This window comes from Chelonoidis abingdonii, chromosome 1, assembly GCF_003597395.2.
Source record: "Chelonoidis abingdonii isolate Lonesome George chromosome 1, CheloAbing_2.0, whole genome shotgun sequence".
Classification (NCBI taxonomy): Eukaryota; Metazoa; Chordata; order Testudines; family Testudinidae; genus Chelonoidis; species Chelonoidis abingdonii.
In genome coordinates this window covers 755,961-776,099 of record NC_133769.1, presented here as the reverse complement: position 1 = coordinate 776,099, position 20,139 = coordinate 755,961, and the positions used below count along the sequence as shown (strand labels likewise).

Sequence of the window (20,139 nt, the reverse complement as noted above, 5' to 3'; positions counted from 1 at the left end):
TAGCCGAAGGCCTTAGTCTGAGAACCGGGCATCAGACTGTCATGGTAAGAGAAGGTCCTTACACCGGCAGACAGTGATTTTGATTCTTTCTTTTATATCTCTATAACTAGCTAAGTGATAAGAATACACCTGCATTCTTAAAGTATAGGCCTTTGCAGACAGGTCTGAATATCTATACCCTAACAGCGTCCAGCATCACCCTCACCCTGGTCAGGAGCAGAGAAGCCTGGATGCGAGTTCCCCTCAGACTGCGATGAGTACAAGGCAGAACATGAGGGCCAAGGTGGTGCTGAATGTGACTGCATCGATTCTCCAGGAAGCGGTGGAGACTGGTATTGAGTCACTGGTAAGCGATGTCACTGAAATGTTGGGGGGCGGTACCGGGACTGAGACCGGTGCTGAGGTCTGGGTCGGTACCGGGATCCGGATCTTGACCGTGACAACGACCGTCTGCGAGAGCGGTGCTGTGATCATCTCAGGGAGGGCGATTGGCGCTCTGAGCAGTGCTGGGATCAACGTTGGGAATCCGATCAGTACCGTGAGTCGGAGACGCGTCGTGAGCCGCAGCGGTGCTTTGAGTACAACCGAGGATACGAGTACGACTGATGTGAGGGAAAGCGGTGTTGGGACTGTGAACAGTGCTGGGAGCAGGCTGGAATCTGGAACCGGGACTGGTGCCATGTTTCTGCCGGAGGAGTTACTGGACGTACCAGGGCCGCCTTGCCCCTAGATGGTACCGCACGAATTGGAGGTGGTACCATGGTCTGCGGCAATGCCAGGTCCATCAGGGCAATGAGATCTCACACTGCTGCAAAAGTTATCGGCGTCGATGGAAGCTGAGGCTCAGCCACGGTACATGTCGGGGAGCCTGTGTGCACTGGACTCAACAGCTCTTCCCTCGGTGCTGGAGTCAATGGTGCCGGTGTCGGCGCTTGTACCCTCAGTTGCTCCATAGCTGGACACGACTCCGAGGTTGGCCTCTGGGGTGCCATCGACTGCTGAGGCGGATCTGTCGTCTCTGGCCTGCAGTGCCGCTTCTGACCAGATGAGAGAGATCAGCGCCCGACCGATTGTGCTGATGGTGCTGGGGAAGCCTGGTGCCATATGTCTCTGATAGAGTCCGTCCATGGCCCGGTACCTGCTGCTGACACCGTAGCGCCAGGTGCCGGGTCTCAGCGTGCCGCCGGAGGGTCCGGGCTAAAAGCCACCTCCACTGAGAGCTGCTTTAATGGAAAATCCTGCTCTTTCTTGGTCCAGAGTTGGAAAGCTTTACAAATCTTCCACTTTTTGGCCTGCTGAGACGCCCCAGGCACTTCAAGCAGGAGTCGGGGGGGTCACCCATTGGCATAGGCTTAAAGGAGGCCGAACAAGGCTTAAAGCCCAGAGCCTTGGGCATGAGCCCAAGTGGTGGGCGGGGAGGAGGGGAAAACCCCCTTCCAACCCACTAACCTAACTCTATATACACAACAACTACAACTATAACCTGAGCACAGAGGGGACCATTATGGTATCAGAGCAGTACGCTAATGTCCCACAAGGCACTGCACCGGACAGCAGTGTGGGATATACCAGGACACCTACCGGGTGTGCACAGCATTTTCCATCGATGCAACCACACGTGGTGAGTAAGCACAGCGGTGATGCAAGCACCCAAGCGTGCATGCGCTCAAGCAATGTACAAAAATGCGCAGCTGTACACCCAACGTCAATCAAACTGTGCAGCACTGAGCCGGCCCTCTTCTGTTTTGCATCGCACAGAACTTTCCACCCAGTGATCCCGGCACTGAGGAGTCCGCCTATACCCAGCTCTGGCAGCCTGGATGCCACTATGAGAAATGTCAGGGCATTTGCCAAGCCTGAGATGCTTTGTTGAACGCTACATTGATCAGCACTGAATGCCTCCATTTGCTGGATACTTACTTTTCATGAAGCAGCCTAGCAGGAAAATAAGCCAAAGAACCACAGCTCCTCCAAAAATAAATCTGATGAGGATGATCGGCACAGGTAACGGCGCTGCTGGAGACAGAGGAGAGAAGAGAAATGCATTTGTTTATCACTGTTGATCCCTGCTAAGTAATCGTCATCAACATCTTATACTGGATGGGATGCAAGGAGTTAACATGCTAGAGCCTTAACAGGTGCAGGTAAGAAACAATAGCATCTGGACTCCCGTTGCTGAGAAAAGACCTTGTCAATGAATGGTAACCCCAAGAGTCATGTGGTAAACACAGCACAGCAACTCCCTATGGCCCTGCTGGCATTGCGGTGTTCCCTCACTGTGAGCCAACATCAGCACATGTCAGGGCAACACCACAGTAAAGCTGAGGAACAGCCAGACTGGGACCCATCCAGTAGCCTGTCTCTGACTGAGGCCAGCACCAGATATTTCAGAGGACGGTCCCTGGAACCCCATATTGGGCAGATGTGCGGCAATATGCCCCCCCATATTAGGTCTTCTCCTAATCTCTTTAGTTAGATTTGGTCTTAAACCCTTAAGCATGAGGTTTAATCTCCCAAAATGTACATTAGCATTAACTGTAACAGCTCCAGACATTCTTGCTAGCCATACAAACGTCCAATCCCTTTTTGAACCTTCCTATGTTTTCAGTCTTGACAGCATCCTGTGGCAAGGAGTTCCACAGCTTCATTACCTGTTGTGTGGTGTAGTAGGCAGTTCACAACCAGGGCACCCTCTTGTGACTGGGCATGGCATCATGGTGAGTCTGCCTCTAGTTGTTCGCCCTCCACTGGCTTCAGTCCCTGCTTATGGGATGCTAGTTATTGAGGCTCGACCTCAGTTAGCTAGTGACTTGCTCCTCTTGGGATATGCAAAGAGTCCAGCAGCTGATAATCCTCGGATCAGCCAAGAGGGTCAATAGGCCTCCCCTGAGTCTATGTTTTGAGGTCTCTGCTCTCTTGGTTTTAGGGGCTTTGATTCCATCCAGGTTCTCTCATACCAGGGTAGTCTTGTGACCCTCGGCACCCCCTAGGCGTTAGAAGGGGAACCCTAGCCCACCCTCTCCACTGCATTCCAAACCAGGGCCCTGTGGTAATCAGCAAAGGTTTGCACCCAAAGGTGCTGTGCTTCTCCTTCCTTGAATTGCTTCCTGCCAGTCTCCTGCTCCAAAAGACAAACTGAAGACATTAAATAAAATAAATCAGAGGTCTCTGAGCCCTTCTGAGTGTGGAGCAGCCTTTCCCACAGCAGGTTGTGTAGAGTCCCAAAAGGCAGTGGCCTAGGCAGCTGAAGCTCTTGCAGGAGGAGCTGAGGGCATAGGTCAGTTCCCCTCAGCTCTGTTCTGTTTGCTCTTCCTTTAAACTCCAGAGACAGCAGGTGGGGCTGCCTGGGCCCAAAGTAGCTTGTTAACCTCTTCCTTTCCAGTGTGGGGTTTGCACACTTTGTCACACGTGGAAGAACATTCACTGGTATAGGTGCAGGGTCAGACCACTGGCCTAGATACGCCAAACCTGCTGATACAGGATCAGGCCTCTTGAGGATCAGAGTGGGGTCAGTCATCGCTGGCTAGTGCAAAGACCGGTACTAAATATTTCCTAAGTCAATGCTAAAATACAAAAAGCAAGATAACAAGTATGTGTGTGTGTGTGGGGGGGGGAGTTAAGTTATAAACCCTGAGGCAGAGCTACAATTCAGGGTGGAGCAGAGAAACCGGCACTTCAGAAACTGCACTAGGTAAAAGACGGATATTTCCACGTCTGGTACTTTTGAATTTAGTAATTTCATCTCATGCTCATCCCTAATACATCACAATGGGAAGTCCCAGGTGTACATCTTAACTTCCTGAGAATTATGCTGCATGCATCAAGAGGGTTTGTATCGTACGTAGCCATATAGCTGTTATGACTCTTTTCTCTTCACTGTGCCTTTAAACTACTAAGCTTCCGGACAGACAGGAAAATGGAAACTTGGGTTTTGAAGTGTGCCAAACTTGTGAACAAACCACAACCCTAAAAAACTCAGTTGCCAAAATATGCTTTAAAAATAATGTAAGGCCTTATTTAAAGCCAGTTGAAATCAATGGAAAGCCCCCTCTGGACATCAGTGGGACTGGAAACTAGAATAGAGGCCAGGGCCGCCCGGGGGGGGCAAGTGGGGCAATTTGCCCCAGGCTCTGCAGGGGCCCCCACAAGAATATAATATTCTATAGTATTGCAACTTTTTTTATGGAAGGGGCCCCTGAAATTGCTTTGCCCCAGGCCCCCTGAATCCTCTGGGCAGCCCTGATGGAGGCCAGCGGTGGAACTGGGCAAAGGCGAGGTGGTGTTCGTTCTTGACCAAATACGGAGTCACAGCAGGCTGTCATTTGTACAACCGCTTGCTTACAAGGACATTTGAAATCTAGTCAGTTTCACAAAAAGCAAGTGAAAGAGCAGTGTCAGGGGTAAATTACAATTTCAGGTGTAGTTTTAGAGTCACATTGTTCTCCTTATTAATATATTTCTCTCTTCCCTATTGCTGAGTGAAAGACTCACTAAAATGACACAGAAAACGAAGGGTTTGTCTACACATGAAAATGAATCCAGAATAAAGTTGGATGTGAATTTAAAGATGATGATTGCTGATTATCCACTCATGGAGTTACTCTTATTCCAGAATAACAGCTCCTTATTCCAAATCAGTTTAATTCACTGGATTAAGCTAATTCAGAATAAAGCACTCGTAATTCTGGCATAAGAGTATCCACATATGGAGCTAATCAGAAATAATGAATCAGGAATAACTCCCCGTGTAGACAAACCCTAAGAGTCAAAACTACAAATGCTCATGCAAATGAGTTACTTATGTGTGCAGGATCAGGGCCTACACCCCCAGTTAAGCAAAGCATTTAAGCATCCAGCCCTGTTCACTTAAGACTGTGCTTAATTTTAACTACATACTTAAACACCGTTAGTCAGTGGTGTTTCAGGACATGCTTAGTTTTAAGCACATGAATTCAACAGGATTTAAACATGTGCTTAAATCTTTTGTGAACAGGGAAATGGACTAATTAAACTCAGTCTAATTAATGCCACAGAGGAAGCAGTGAAACTGGCCATACATAAAGGGCTGTTGAATGCCCAGTCAGCAATCCGCTTCCAGCTACAGAACTCTCAGCTGTTCCTTGCAACAACAGCAGGTCTGAAGTTTCCAGGCTGAAGTGCTATATTTAAGTTCACAACATCCCATTAAAGTCTGGATGATGCTAGTGCCTGCACAGGTGCATAATTTGCACATGCAATTGGGGCAAGTTTGGTTATTATTATTTTTGATTTAGTAAATGCATCCATCCCTCACTCTGGGCACACGGTCAAACCATCTTCTAAAAGTCTTTGGAATCTTCCATTGTCTCCCCACTCCCTCGATGCATCAAGTTCAAGCTTCTCATCCTGCCCTACACCACTTTTTCCTCTATTCGCTGCTTTTATGTCCTCTCAGGTCACCCCCTGCACCTTCCACCCTACTAGCCATGACTTTTTCTAGCCCAGCTGTCTTCACACATTCCCCCACAGCGCTCCTACAGCTGGAAAGCCTTCTCTGAATTGATACATAGGCCACTACCCCCTCAAATAGCCAGATCTCCTACCTTTATTTTTTGCCCTGGGTATCCAGAGAATCCTGCGTGTCTCAGCTGTGAGCTGTCTAACCAAACAGGTCACTTCCGTCCCATTCTGGCAGCCAGTCACATTCACCCAGGCCTGTAGGGTCATGTTGAAGGTCCCATCACCAGTCATGGCAGCTGAAGCATTGTCCCCCAGCGCCGCGTACCCCCCGCACGTTGCATTCAGTGTGGCATACAGAGATTGTGGATAAAAGTCCCTCACTGCACAGGTCACTAGGGCCATGGGGAGAGCTGCTTCCGAGGGAGAAGCAAAGAGCCAGACTTTGGGCAAAGCTGCAGAGGAGAAGAGAACCAGGTAAATCAGATTACAGATCGAGGGGGAAATGGAGATCTAGAGGGCCTTGTTGTGATGACAGGCATCTGTGTGGCTATTTATTTGTTCAGGTACATTGGAGTGTCAGAGATTCGCAGAGTCCTATTCTGAGCCATAGGCGCTGACTCCGTGGGTGCTGCGGGGCTGGAGCACCCACAGAAAAAAAAATAGTGGGTGCTGAGCACTCACCAGCCACCCGCTGATCAGCTGTTCAGTGCACGCTGCTGATCAGCTCCTCCCCTTCCGTCCCAGTGCCTCGCGCCCACTGCCGATCAGCTGTTTGGCAGCAGGCAGGAGGCACTGGGGAGGGAAGGGTGAGGAGCGGGGACGGGAAGAGGTGGAGCGAGGGCAGGGTGCCCTCGGGGGGGGAGAGGACGGAGCTGGGGCAGAAAGAGGCAGGGTGGGGGCGGAGCCTCGGGGAAGAGGCTGGGGAGAGGCAGACTGGGGGCTTGGCCTTAGGGGAAGGGGCGGAGTGGGGCGGGGCCTTAGGGTGGGGCGGAGCACCCCTGGGGAAAGCAGAAAGTTGGTGCCTGTCCTCTGAGCTCTTAAGTGGGATTTCGGCAATGACTTTATGCTGGTACAACATGCAGGGGTGAATTTCACCCATAAAGAATACGACATAAACCTCATCTCTCTCTCGTCCCTCATCTGAGCTGCAAGACAAATTCTCCCCCTCAGTGGACAGGTTTCACATCAACTGGATTTAGGTCCTGGAGGCCAGGTCCTCAGCTGGTGTAAATTGCCTTAGTTCCATGACTACTGAGGGTCTGGCCCCTGCTATTTGTGGTCCGTGTAAATGATCCTTACCATAGACTTCAAGCTGAGTCCCAGCCCCTTTCAAGATCACCGTAGGAGGCGGCACGTTTTTAATCATTGTACACGCGTAGGTTCCCTGGTCGTTGATCTGCAAGTTTTTAATGAGCAGCAAAGATCTTGAGTTTCTCTGGTGCGTCACAGAAAACTTGTACTGTGGGTCCAGGTGTTTGGAACTGATGGCCGTCTTCACAGCCAGGATGGTGCCCGGGCCCCTGTTCCCGCTGGTGAAACGCCATTCGGAGTAGAAGTCAGGGTAGCTACAGACGTCACAGGAGCAGGGCAGAGTCACAGACTCCCCTATGAGGGCTCTGACAATTGAAGGCTGATCTAGACCCAGATCTTGTGTGGACGCAGCTAAGGAAAAGGAGAGTGTGGAGTAAGTCCCAATGCAAGCGTTCAGTCCGGAGTAACTCCAGGAGGCTCTGTCTACACAGCAAAGGCAGCTATGTCAGGGAACCTGGTTACGCTACAGTTGCCCCCACCCCACGCCATCCAGTTGCAAACATTGCGGCAAGTTGCAGTGTAGGTGTGACGCTGCCCACATGCAGAACTTCACGCAGATTTCCTTGCCTAATATACCCCATGTCACTTCCATGACAGAGCTGCCCGATATTTAACATGGCTCCTTGGCAGATTTTCAGTGTCACACACTGGGCTGGTTCTCTGGGAATCTTCCCATCACCCAAGGTGCTTTTCCACAGCACAAAGCAGTAGGCTCTAGAAAGTGACCATTAAAAAAAAAAAAATTTCTCCCACTGCCTGTGTTGATAAATATGTACTTTGTAGCTTGGAAGTTGCAGAAGAAGATCCGAGGTCATAGACAATCAGGGTTGGAAGGGATCTCAGGAGGTCATCTAGTCCAACCCCCTGCTCAAAGCAGGGGCAATCCCTGAACAGATTTTTCCCCTGATCCCTAAGTGTCCCCCTCAAGGACTGAACTCAGAACCCTGGGCTTAGTAGGCTGAGCTATCCCTCCCCCCAGATAAAGCTAACTCAAGGAAAAGTGGTGTTTAAGAAAGCTCACAGGTAATATGTTGAAGAGATTAACTGGGTTTTTTTCAAGGCTGATCTAAGAGGCAGACCAAACAGCAGGGTGTTTGTACAGTAAAGACTAGGATGCTGGAAACCCAGGTTTGTTTCCCTATCCCTCCCAGACTTCCTGTCTGACACTGGGCAAGTCTCTCTGTGCCTCAGTTACCCATCTGTAAAAAGGGATAAAAGCCCTACCTCACCAGCGTGTCATGAGGATAAATACCCTAAAGATTATGAGTAGGGCTCCATGTCTGTCCCGGGGGTCATGGATTCCATGACTTTCCATGACCTCTGTGATTTCTGCAGTGGCCAGTGGGACTGATCCCAGGGTTGCCCGTGTGGCTGGCCCTGGGGACCACCTGAACAGTGGTCCCGGGGTGGCTGGAGCAGCTGCTGCTTGGTGACCCTCGGCAGCTGGTGCCGCTGGCCCTGGTCCTCCCCCCCAAGAAGTGGCCCCCCAAGATGTTCCCTGAGCAGCACCCCGGTACCACCCCAGCTGCAGTCCCCCAGGGTGCCCCCAGCAGTGACCCCCAGCCCAGATTTAGTCAGGGGTATTTATAGAATAAGTCACAGACAGGTTTCAGGCCGTGAATTTTTGTCTGTTACCCGTGACCTGTCCATTACTTTTACTAAAATACCCATGAATAATCATAGCTTTAATTATCAGCTGCCCAGATACTAAGGTAATGAGGCCCATATAAATACCCAAAGCAGAATGAAATCCATCATTTGTCTAACAAGTTACTCCATAACAATTCTCACAAATCTCCATAGAATAAAAACACAGGCCAAATTCTGCTTCAGCCGCCTGCTGATTTCAATATGAGCAGAATTTGGCCCATACATCTACCAGACACTGAGCAATGTTTTTATTTCTTATGCACCACAGATGTGCACGAAGTTCTGCCATCAAATGCAAGAAGCTCAGGTCCGTACCTCAAGGAGCTTCCAATCCAAAATTAAAATCTATGACTGTACGCCCCACCCTTTACTGTCATATACAGTACAGAGCAATATATAGACAGAAACAGGGCCTGCTCTTGCCATTTCGCCACCCCAAGCACAGCGGCACTCCGCGGGGAGCGCTCTGCCACTCGCCGGTCTGGCGGCTCTGGTGGACCTCCTGCAGGCGTGCCTGCGGTTGCTCCACCAGAGCCGCGGGACCAGCGGACCCTCCGCAGGCATGCCTGCGGGAGGTCCACTGAAGCCTCCTGCCTCCCTCCCGGCAACCGGCAGAGCGCCCCCCGTGGCATGTCGCCCCACGTACGTGCTTGGCGCACTGGGGCCTGAAGCCGGCCCTGGACAGAATTATAATAAATGGTATTAGACACACAGAGACTACTCAGACACGTGTGTGTGTATTTTATCCCCCTCCACTTAGCTGACTCAGACGACTGAATGGATTTTACTCAAATGTTCCATCCACTTCTAAGAAAATCTCTAACATTTGGAAATTCTGACAAAAAGAATTCCACGTATTCCTCAGGATTTCCCCCCTCCCAGGTTTTAAGCCAGTGCTAGTGGAAACCAAACATATGACATTTAATCCCAAAAGGATTTTTTCCTCCAGAGAGTTAGGAGCTAATCAAAAGAGAGACTTTGAACAGAAAGCTCTTCTCATCCTCTCATAGATTGTCCACTGCTTGCGAAAGGTAACACACAGACACACCTTCCAGAGAACAGCTACTCAAGCAGCTAACTAGGGCCCTCCTCCTGCAAAGACTTAGATGCAGGCTTGCCTTTATGCACTGCGAATAATCTCTGGACTGAATTCTCATGGTGTGTAAAGTCAAGCCCATAGGAAAGTCTGTGTAGGATTGGAAGCAAGGTGCATACATACCATGCCCATCATGTGAAAAGTGAATGCCTGTAGTATAAACTGTGTGTTACAATCAACCTGAAAAAGATAAAACATTTGCAATGTTGTAGTCACACCTTGTCATCTGCTATAATATGTGCCTCTGTTTGAAGATTGTTTCTGCTTATAGTATGGTACTTAGAACACGAGGCTACATCAAATTCTACATACACAGGACAGATTTTCCAACTCAGAGATAAAAGACTGAAATTCTGCACAAAGATACATTGCTTGCAGTTGATTCTCAGCTTGATTTCAGCTTCAGCCCATGCACAAGACCATCAAATGATCACGGATTCGCAAGAAAATGCAAAAACTTCTCCTAGGGTAAGACTACGCTCGCAGATACGCTGCGCTGGAACAGAAAACACTAAGATTCCGTGATTCCAAGCCCAGAAGGGACCATTGTGATCATCTAGTCCAACCTCCTGTATAACCCAGGCCAGGAAACTGCCCACAATAATTCCTAGAGCAGAACTTTAAAAAACAATCCAGTCTTGATTTAAAAATTGTAAGTGGTGGATAATCTACCATGACCCTCGGTAAATCGTTCCATTGGTTAATTACTCTCAAAATGTACACCTTAATCCAGTCTGAATTTGTCTAGCTGCACCTTCCAGCCCTTGGTTCGTGTTAGATATTTCTCTGCTAAGCTGAAGGACCTGTTATTAAATACCCGTTCCCCATGTAGATACTTATAGATTGTGATAAAGTCACCCCTCAGCCTTCTGTTCTTACCTCTACACAGCCCGGTCCCCAGAAGGTAGAGAGACAATGGCAACCACGCCATGTCTCATCCGAAACTGTAACCAGTCCTTGAGCTCTTCTCCAAGCCAAGAGCAGCCACGCCCATGGGTCACTCATTGCAAACTGCTTGAAACCCTCTTGAAAGATGCTGAGATCCTGCACATTTCTCCTCCTGCCCCCAACAAAATCAGGCCTGATGTAAACAAGCTGAAAGAAAAAGTGAGTTGTGACACCTGCCTGGTGCAGTCTCTTGATTGTTAATCAGAGAGAGCAATTCTCTGAGACAGAAGAATTCAGGGGACAAGGCTGTGCAGTGGAGAGGAACAGTTTGCTCAGGGTGAGAAGATCAAACTTTGCATAATTGTGTACGTCTTGCCACCTAGTGGAAATGGAGGCAACCAATTGAAAATAGTTGCAAAAACCTGAAACCCAAACCCAGAATATGTTGATGCTGTTCCTAAGACAAATAAGAATGTTTTTTTTGGAAATGACATTGCAGGGGGAAGAGGGCAGGAGATGCGTACAGTAGGAAATGAGCAGGCGGAACTGTTTTGTCTGGTCTGAGATGACTGTCTAGATAACATAAAAAACTTCCAAAAAACAGATACCTTGTCAACAGAATATGCTGTCCTCCTCATTTCTTTTGTTACTGTATGTTCTGTCTTCTAACCCTTGTGTTCCCTGGGCCCTAGGCCAGACAGAATACTTTCCCCAGCCCTACAGAACTTGAAAGGTTCATGACTAAGGTTATGTTCTAGTCACAGGTATTTTTAATAAAAGTCTGGAAAGGTCTCAGCCAGTAAACAAAAAGTCACTGGCCTGTGACCTATCCATGACTAAAACTTGGGTGCTCTGGGAGAAGGGGCGGTCCAGAGGCACCAAGGTTGCTCGGAGGGGGTGGCCTAAGACCCCCATTGGTGCTGGAGGGGCAAGCGGCAGCACGTGGCCCAGGAACCCGTCTGGTGCTGGTGTGTGTGTGTGTGTGCTGGCAAGACTGGCAGGCTCCCTACCCAGCTCCACGCAGGTCCCAGAAGCAGCCAGAATATCTCTGTGGTCCCTAGGCGGAGGCACTGACCCTGAGTGCCTGCTCTGCAGCTCCCATTGGCTGGGAACCATGGCCAATTGGACCTGCGGGGCTGGCATTTGCAGGGGGAGGCAGCACACGGAGCCACCTGGCCATGCCTCTGCCTAGGAGCCAGACATGCCGTCCGCTTCCGGGGATTCCCCCACCAAAGTAAGTGCCACCCAGAGCCCTCACCCCCTCCTACACCCAAGGGTAGAGATCTGCTTTTCAACAGTTTCTATTTTAAAATAAAGATCAAGAAGTGTAAATGAAACATTCTAGTTCCTCTGGCAGCAGAATGCACCTATCTGCAATTCAAAACCAAACAAAACAAAAAACCCCCCGTCAAATTGGTGCGGTGTAAAGTAAGTAGAACAAAATATTGTTAACTGTGAAACTGCATTTCATCTGGATTGGAACTGAGATGTTTGCTTGGTCATATCTCGCAGACTCAGCCCTTATGAAAATGATGAGGAATTGAATTTGCAATACCGTCTAACTCTGAGCTTCACGTTTATTTTTCCGTGTGATATGCAAGACTGTGACTTCTGTGATCTCCGTGACAAACTTGCAGCCTTATTCATGAGGGAGCTGAGGCAGGTTTCTGCTCAGTTTGCAGCACGTGTGGACAGTCAGTGGCGCCACATTTCTCTGAAGCTCGACTGTTGATTCATGCCTATTAGGACTAAATTTGATAGGGGAAAAAACTTCTACTTCATTCTATGTAGAAAGGGCTGGAGGCCTCGAGGCAACATTCTTGCCACTGAGTTAAGGATTTTAAAGTAAGTAAACACATGGGATATCATTATATTATTTATTTGTATTACTGGAGTGGCTCAGAGCCCCAATTGTTGTGCTAGGGGCTGTACAAAAACTGAACAAAAAGTCTGTTCCTGTCGCACAGAGCTTACAATCTAAGTATAAGACAAGAGGCAGGAGCTGGAGACAGACAGATGGTGGAGCACAAGTGAAGAATGAGACAATGCTGGTCAACGTGATAGGCAGTGGTCTCTCCACGCCGGCTGCCTTGTCAGACTCAAGTTTCCAACTGCTCGATTCAAGCTTTGTGGGTGGACCAAAGGAACTAACTAGAATCAAAACTGGTAACTGGCCCACAGGGTAGAGATCTGCTTTTCAACAGTTTCTATTTTAACATAAAGATCAAGAAGTGTAAATGAAACATTCTAGTTCCTCTGGCAGCAGAATGCACCTATCTGCAATTCAAAAATATAATAAATCGGTATGGCATAAAGCAAGCAGAACAAAATATTGTTCACTGTGAAACTGCATTTCATCTGGATTGGAACTGAAATGTTTGCTTGGTCAAATCTGGGAGACGCAGCCCTTATGAAAATGACCAGGAATTGAATTTGCAGTGTAGTCTAACTCTGAGCTTCACGTGTATTTTTCTGTGTAACATGTGAAATTGATCTATATGTACCCCTTCTGCCCCTCTGAATTGGCAGCAACAAGGGCTGGGTTCAGCATCCAGGGGTTCTGTTTCAATAACACAAGGCATAACCGGCTCGAGCCCCCACCCAGTGACCTGGGACACTTACATACCACATCCCCCTGGGCACCTCTAGGAGGCAATACTTCCCCTCTCGCAAGCACGGAGTCTGCGTGTAGCAAAATCCTTTTAATAAAGAAAGGAAACAATGCGGCATCCCACTGGAGAAACACCACAAACAGGATTACAACACAAACCATAAACAAAAAAACCCACCCCCTGGTACATTTGGCAATGCTGTTCCCTTTGGGTCTAAAGTGCCAATTCACCCAAGCCAACAACAATAAGATCTCTGTCGTGCACCCCAAATTGAAGTTGAATCAGCTCTTACCTTCCCAGACTGGGTGGAAAGGGGGTGAAAGGTCCACACAGGGATGTTAAGGGCATCTTACGTGGGGCAGGCAATGCTACCGCCTCTCCATGGAGTTTCTCCACTTCTACGACACAGCCTCCACTAAGACAACTGCCGCGCTCCACGCTGCAAACACTTAATCTCTGCCTTACTGTTCATGGCTGCTCCCACACGGCGCAGAAACTGCTCGCTCTGAGCGCCTAAACGATAGCTTACAGCTACTAGTTAACACAGCACTCAGTGATCTCAGTTCAGCTCTTAGTAGGGGAGCCCTGGTGCTGGTGCACCATTGGCCCAACATGAATTCAGCTCAGCAGTTTCTAGATAGACTCCTAATGGAATCAAAAATTAGCTCTACTCTTTAACATTGGAGAGAGAAGAAGATGCAGTTGATGTTCCAGGCTCTCAAAAGGGGCCCAAGCCATCCCCCAGATAGATACTGTCAGTTTCTGAATTTACTGACAAAACCAGCTGTGCATCACTATCATATTTACTCAGAACATGTCAGTCTACAGGACCTTACCATTAGGTGTACATACACCAGTCCCCAATCTCTCTCAATTCATGGGGTTTTGGAACCCATGTCCCATGTCTAGCAAGTACCACCCAACTGAGGTTGAGTCATCTCTGTCACAAGGCAGTCCCACAGCTCCCCATTCACACAATCAGGGTAACAAACTTTTTTTTTTCCACCTGCCCCAATAACAACGAAATTTGGGATCCCAGAGCTGTTAAAATCACCATCCCAAGCTGCTGTGGGGTTATGCTAAGTGGGGGTGGATGCCAATGCAATTCTTGAAATTCTTTCCACACTCTCTACAATTCACCATCAGATGTCAGGGAAGCGCTCATCCTGACTCTGCTTACATGTACTTGAAATGGAGCTGGTTAGACATGGTGTCATGCTGTTTTCCCAGGAATGTCGGGCTGGAAGGGACTTCAAGAGGTAACCAAGTCCAACCCCCTGCGCTGAGGCAGGACCAAGTAAACCTCAACCTGACAGGTGTTTGTTCAGCCTGTTCTTATAAACCTCCAGTGACGCGGATTCCACAAATACCTTGGGTCACCCAATTCTAGTACTTGACTGTTCCCATAGACGACTTGTGCCTCCTGATACTGAGAAAGTGGTGGCATAAGGGGAGGAGCTGGGACTGCCCCATGTGTCTCCCTGGGAGGAACTCCCAGCCCCACCTCCCTGGGCCAGAGCAGCCAATCCTGCTGTCTTCTGGGAGGCTGGGGGCCACAGGACTGAGGAGCATGTGTCTCTGGGCCCGGCTGGGGCCAGCCCCGACCCCAGCTGAGCAGAGGCCAGGGAACCTGCTTCCAGCACCTTCCCCAGTGACCCCCTCGCTCTGTGCCCAGACTGCAGCACTTTCCACTCCTCACCAGTTACCTGTCGGAAGGTGGCTCTGTCCTTCTCCCCCTGCGCCTCCCCCGAGGCACGTTTGGCTGCTCTCCCTGGAAGCCAGGCCCAGGTGTGGGGGCAGGACGGAGCCCCTTCTCATGCTGCTGAAGATGGTTTCTCAGGATCGCTACTCTGGGCAGCACGGCGCCTGCTTGCAAGAGCCCAGCTGGGGAGGTGGCTGTGGCTGGGTGCTGAGCAAGCCAGAAACGTGCCGAAGGGAAGCGGGCTGACCCTGGCAGCCAGGGCTGGGCAGGGAGCAGAGGGGGCCAGTCACCGCCACTGCCTCCCCAGCCGGGCTCTTGCAGGCAGTTACTGTGCTGCAGGGAGCAGTGACCCAGAGTGGCCAGCGTGAGAAGTGGCTGGTCCCACCCGGTCCTCTCCCTGCCTGGGCCCAGCTGCTAGGGATAGGGACCAAGCATCCAGGGGGGCAGATGCAGTGGGAGAAGGACAGAGCCTCTCTCTCTCCTGCCCCTGCAGGCCAAGCAGAAATCTGGGGGGACACTTTAACCCACATGCCCCCCCATGTGTCGCCTGTGCCTGTCCTTATAAAGTTTTTCCTAATATGTAATCTAAATCACGCTTGCTGCTGATTAAACTGATTATCCCCTGGGCACTGATGGGAGGACACAAAGAACTATTCATCCCTGTCCTCCATAACAACCCTTAATGTACTGGAAGATGGTTCTCAGGTGCCCTCTCAGTCTTCTTTCCTCAGGACCTTATGGGGGGGACATCCAGCGGGCTTGTACTGGTAGGGCCCGGGGCTGTCCTCTGCTTCACCAGAGGTGGTGCTGTGGACACAGCAGCCACCCAGGAGCTAGCAGGCCCAGCCCAGGTTCCAGGTGTGGGGTATATGGGGCAAAGAAGGGGTGTATACGGAGGACGGAAGAGGTGTGGCCAGAGCATTCTGCCCTCTGGCTTTCCTGGGTTGCTGCACCAAGAGGGAAAATTAGAGCAGTCTCTGGGGCAAACCAACCAGCTGCCCCCGAATCAGTGGGGGGGTACAAAGATAATGTAAAACCGCATTTGCCCACTCCACGTTTGGGGCTGTATTGAGTTTAGAATCATAAAACCATAGGGTTAGAAGGGACCAGGGAGACATCCAGTTTAGTGCCCTGCCACGGCGCAGGATTTTAGCTTGGTGGCAGCCCAGGACTGGAACTAGGGCTGCAGTCAGTCAGTGCCTCTCTGTGATACCGGCCCCATTTGGAAGGAAGGAAGGAAGAAGGAGAAACAGGCAATGAAAGAGGATACTGGCTTCACAGGGCTGGCTGCTTACAGGCAAGATTTCTCTCTTTTTCTCTGGGAGAAACTGAAATCGAGGGGCCTACGCACCACAGCCTATCTGGAAGACAGGAGTTTCCCCAATAGTAGCTGAGTTCGCTACGTTGTCTTATTCTCTTGGGGGCATATTCTGAGTTAATTTCCTTCACTGTTTAGGAAAATTATGGATCCTGTTTGATATCAGATGTCAGCGGCTGCCAAGTGATGGGCCAAATTCAGACTCTTGCTCTGGCTGCAAAGCAGCGAAAGTCGTTTTAGCATCATTTGAGCTGCCTTCCCACTATATGAAATACCCTTTGGCCTCAGGAAACTCTCATACCTTGCCATTTGACCATACCATTTTCCCCTTTGTGCTTTGTTTCATGTTATTTGAGTTGGTTCTAGGATAAGCATGGATTCTGTCCCCAATCTAAGTCTCTCAGAAGCTTCCATGCTGATTCTCTGGATTTTAATTGCCTAACTTTTCCCTTCAGACTGTTTTCTGTTGTCTATTAAAATCCCCCTTTTTGAAGTGCAGTGTCACAATCCTGGCACTTGTCTTATGCCACTTGAGAAGTGCGTGTCGAACTTGATTAGAGTATGCTCACTGCTATTTAGTAGCTTAAGCACACTTACATCCTGAACTAAACCGTTCACAAAAAATAATCCAAGACTCATCTCTCCCCTTACGTTCCAGAATCTGCAGCTCCATCAAAAACGTGGCCTTTTGTCCAAAAAAATGAAGGACACCAAGGCCCCTTTCTTACTCTTCAATTAATCAAAAGGTGGTTGGTGCCCAAAACTCTGGAAAAGATCCACCAGTGGCAAAGTATCTTCTGGCAAAGCTACAGGATTTGCAGCCCAATGAAAATGACAGGCGCCTGTAAAGATGTGTCTATAGTTCAACAGCAAATCCCTCAGATTAACGACAAAACAATGGGTGTGTGGCTAATATATACCTGTCACAACAAAGTAAACTTTAAACTTTTAAGGGCCTACAACTCCTCTCACTCCCGTTACACGAATGGAACCTGTTGACTTTGTACTGTAACCTTAGTAATTTTTATTTTTATTATAGTAGCGCCTAGGTGTCCCCAACCAACATTTTGGTTCCCTTGTGCTCAGTGCTGTGCAAACACAGTGAGAGACAATCCCCACTCCCCAAAGTGCTTAGGGTGACCAGATGTCCTGATTTAATAAGGACAATCCCAATTTTTGGGTCTTTTTCTTATATAGGCTCCTATTACCCCTCTCCCGATTTTTCACATTTGCTGTCTGGTCACCCTAAAAGTGCTTGTAATCTAAACAAGGGGTGACTGACACAGAGTGGGAGGGGAAACAGAGGCACGGATTGATGACGTGTCTGAGCCAAAGTCACCCAGCAGGTCAGTAACTGAGCCAGAAACAGAACCCATGTCTCCTGATTCCCAGTCCGGTGCCCTGTCTGCCGGTTCCGACGCAATATTACAAAACAATACCAAATTACTACGCAACTATGCAGACCTCATCTAATCCACCTCAAAACCCAACTCTTTGCTCAGCTACGAAGGGGCAGCTGATATCAGGCCCTCAGTCAAAACCTGGAGAAAGGCGCAGTATGTAGGCGGGCTGAGAAGGTCAGCAAGCTCAGGAGCTACATGTCCAGTATGGGGAGTTCCAGAGCTGACCGTCTGGCAAGAGACAGCCTTGACCCCAGCCAGTCTTCGGAAGCGCGGGTAACCGTGTGTCCGTTCACCTCCCTCACTCCAGAAGTGCATTGGGAGAAAGGCCGTTGCTGAGCCTGCATCTACCCTTAGTGGGGCACGCAGGGCACTGACGCCGGACCCACAGGTATCAATCGTAGTGCAGACAGCGAGGCACAGCTTAGGTGAATAAAGTGCCCTACAAGGCTGCACCCCCAGGTTATACCCTACAGGGGTACCTGCCCAAGCAATGGCTTCCACATCTACACTGCTATTCGCCTCCCCCACCCCAGCCATCCTTAGGCATATGCAGCTGTGTAGGGCACCCCGGGTCTTAGTGCCCACCTGCCCATCTCTTCCTATCCCAGTTCTGACCTTTCCTGCAGGCCCCATCTAGTAACTTAAAAGTGAAAGAGTCTCCAGCCTGCCAGACCTCTTAGCACAGCACTGAAACTGTTAAAGAGACATTCAAGGGGTCATGAAGCCATTTCACAGGCGTTTGCTGTCCCCCAGGTAGATACTGTCAGTTTCTGAATTACTGACAAAACCAGCTGTGCATCACTGTAATATTTACTCAGAACATGTCAGTCTACAGGACCTTAGTTTAAAATTTGCTTTAAAAATATTTCATTAGTATGTTGCTGAAGATGATAAAATCACGTCTCTAAAAAATCCTTGCATAGATTTTCAGATGCACAATCTGAGTATTTATCTTTAGCCTCAAATGCTTAGCTCTTCAGACGTAGTTTTTTAAATAAAATCCTTCAAAGGACCAACCTCATCTAAAATACACATTTTGATTTTAATGACTATGGTACAAAAAACTTGCTTCCAAAGTCTTCCTGTCCATCCCTTTCTCCCTTCACCCTGCCTGTTGAAGAATGCCCTAAAGGGGCTTTCCTGCCAGATAGCTGGACAAATGAGTTTCCCTTTCTTTACTTCTGACTATTTGATGAACTAGTTTTAAGCGAAACCTCTAGCAAAATCAGCACCTTAGTAAGACATAAAATCCTTTGTTATGCCTAAATTCTTTGGAAACATATTTTTTAAAGTTGGTGAAAATTCATAAACGTGTCTCTTGTTCTGGAGATCACACAAAGTAAACTAGTGTTGCCTTGTTCTAAAAGCAATGAACATTGTTACGAACATACTAAACCTCCGTGACTGATTAATTTAAAATAATGTCTTTGTTTCAATGAGTTAAATATGCAGTAATCTGGAATGATCACTTTGTGAAGACTTAAGAGTACATTTAAAATATAAAATCAGCTTAGAAACACTGATTAAGAAAATGTAAAACAGAGAAGAGCTGCATCAGGTATTCCATAATATTGAATGTTGTATTTAGAAGGACAGCTGACTTCCCCTTACTACAAAGTTTTTGCAGATAAATCTCTGACAAACTTCAGGGTATATCAGAAAACCTGTGCCTGACTTTTTGTATTCCCAAGTTTAGTGCTTTTAATTAGCTACCTTCTGCATGTCCAGTCTTCAGCTTCTGGCATGCAGTGGAAAACACGCTCCATTGCCTTTAGAAAGAAACTGCAGAAGAGTGTTTTTTTCAAATGTCGTTTGCTTCATTTGGGTTCAGGGATTTGGCTGGAAGGGAGTGAGCAGGGAGGAGGAGGGAAGAGAGGAGGGAGACAGTGGGGAGAAGGTGGGGCCTTGGCAGAATGTGGGCGGGGCCTGGGGCAGAGCAGGGGTGGCGTATGGGCAGGGCCACAGGTGGGCTGGACAGCTACCCTCCCCAAGCGGCAGCTTCACCCACTGCCCATGACAGCAGGTAAGAGCGGATCTGCTCCTGCACACCCAGCCTGAGAGAGAGGATATGGGGGTCTCTGCGGGAAACTGTGACTCTCCGCCCCCATGAGGTGGGCCAGGCGCCTGGTATCCTTTGCTGCCTCTTCCCTCCCCGCCTGGGCTGCTGTCGGGCATAGGGGCACCAGTTTAATAATACTGTGTGAGGCCTCATAAATCCTAAGTACAGACCTCCTCCCCCCTGCCAGAACCTTTCCCCGCTGTCTCAGGCTTTCACTGCAGCAGGTAGCTACACGTTGCACTGAGAAGTGTGGACGCAGCCTGCCTTACGCTGTGGCATGTAGGTATACGTGTAGAACCTGTACTCTACATGGTGCATGTGCAGACATAGGCTAAGACAGCCGGGCCCTCAACAATTAAAATCAACACCCAAAAGTGACGACGTCAGTGCAGTTTGGGAGCATTCATTTAATATGATCCGTGCAGTTAACACTATTAAATACACTGCCTGGACATGGTGCAGAATGTGGCAGTTTCCCAGTGGTATACGCATGTGACCTTGTGCCTTGCAGGAATCCAGTCTCTAGATGACAACAGCAGGGATGACTGTAGCAAACTCTGCATCTCACAAGATTAGGTTTCTTCTTATTGTTTTTAACAAATTGATCGCAATTCGCTAGTTCCAGGATAAACTAAACATAACAGTAAACTGAATGTTACTG

The 20,139-nt window shown here is 48.9% G+C and overlaps 1 protein-coding gene across 1 annotated transcript; it reads right to left on the bottom strand.

Moving 5' to 3' along the window:
- Nucleotides 1-1,334: 1,334 nt before the first annotated feature.
- LOC116825160 (uncharacterized) lies at nt 1,335-10,655 on the bottom strand. The gene is made up of 5 exons (XM_075063431.1): nt 10,376-10,655; nt 6,739-7,101; nt 5,583-5,891; nt 1,921-2,016; nt 1,335-1,351 (listed from the first exon to the last, which is right to left on the bottom strand). The coding sequence occupies exons 1-5, from the start codon at nt 10,425-10,427 to the stop codon at nt 1,335-1,337; spliced, it is 837 nt and encodes a 278-aa protein (XP_074919532.1). The 5' UTR covers nt 10,428-10,655.
- Between the last annotated feature and the right edge of the window lie 9,484 nt (nt 10,656-20,139).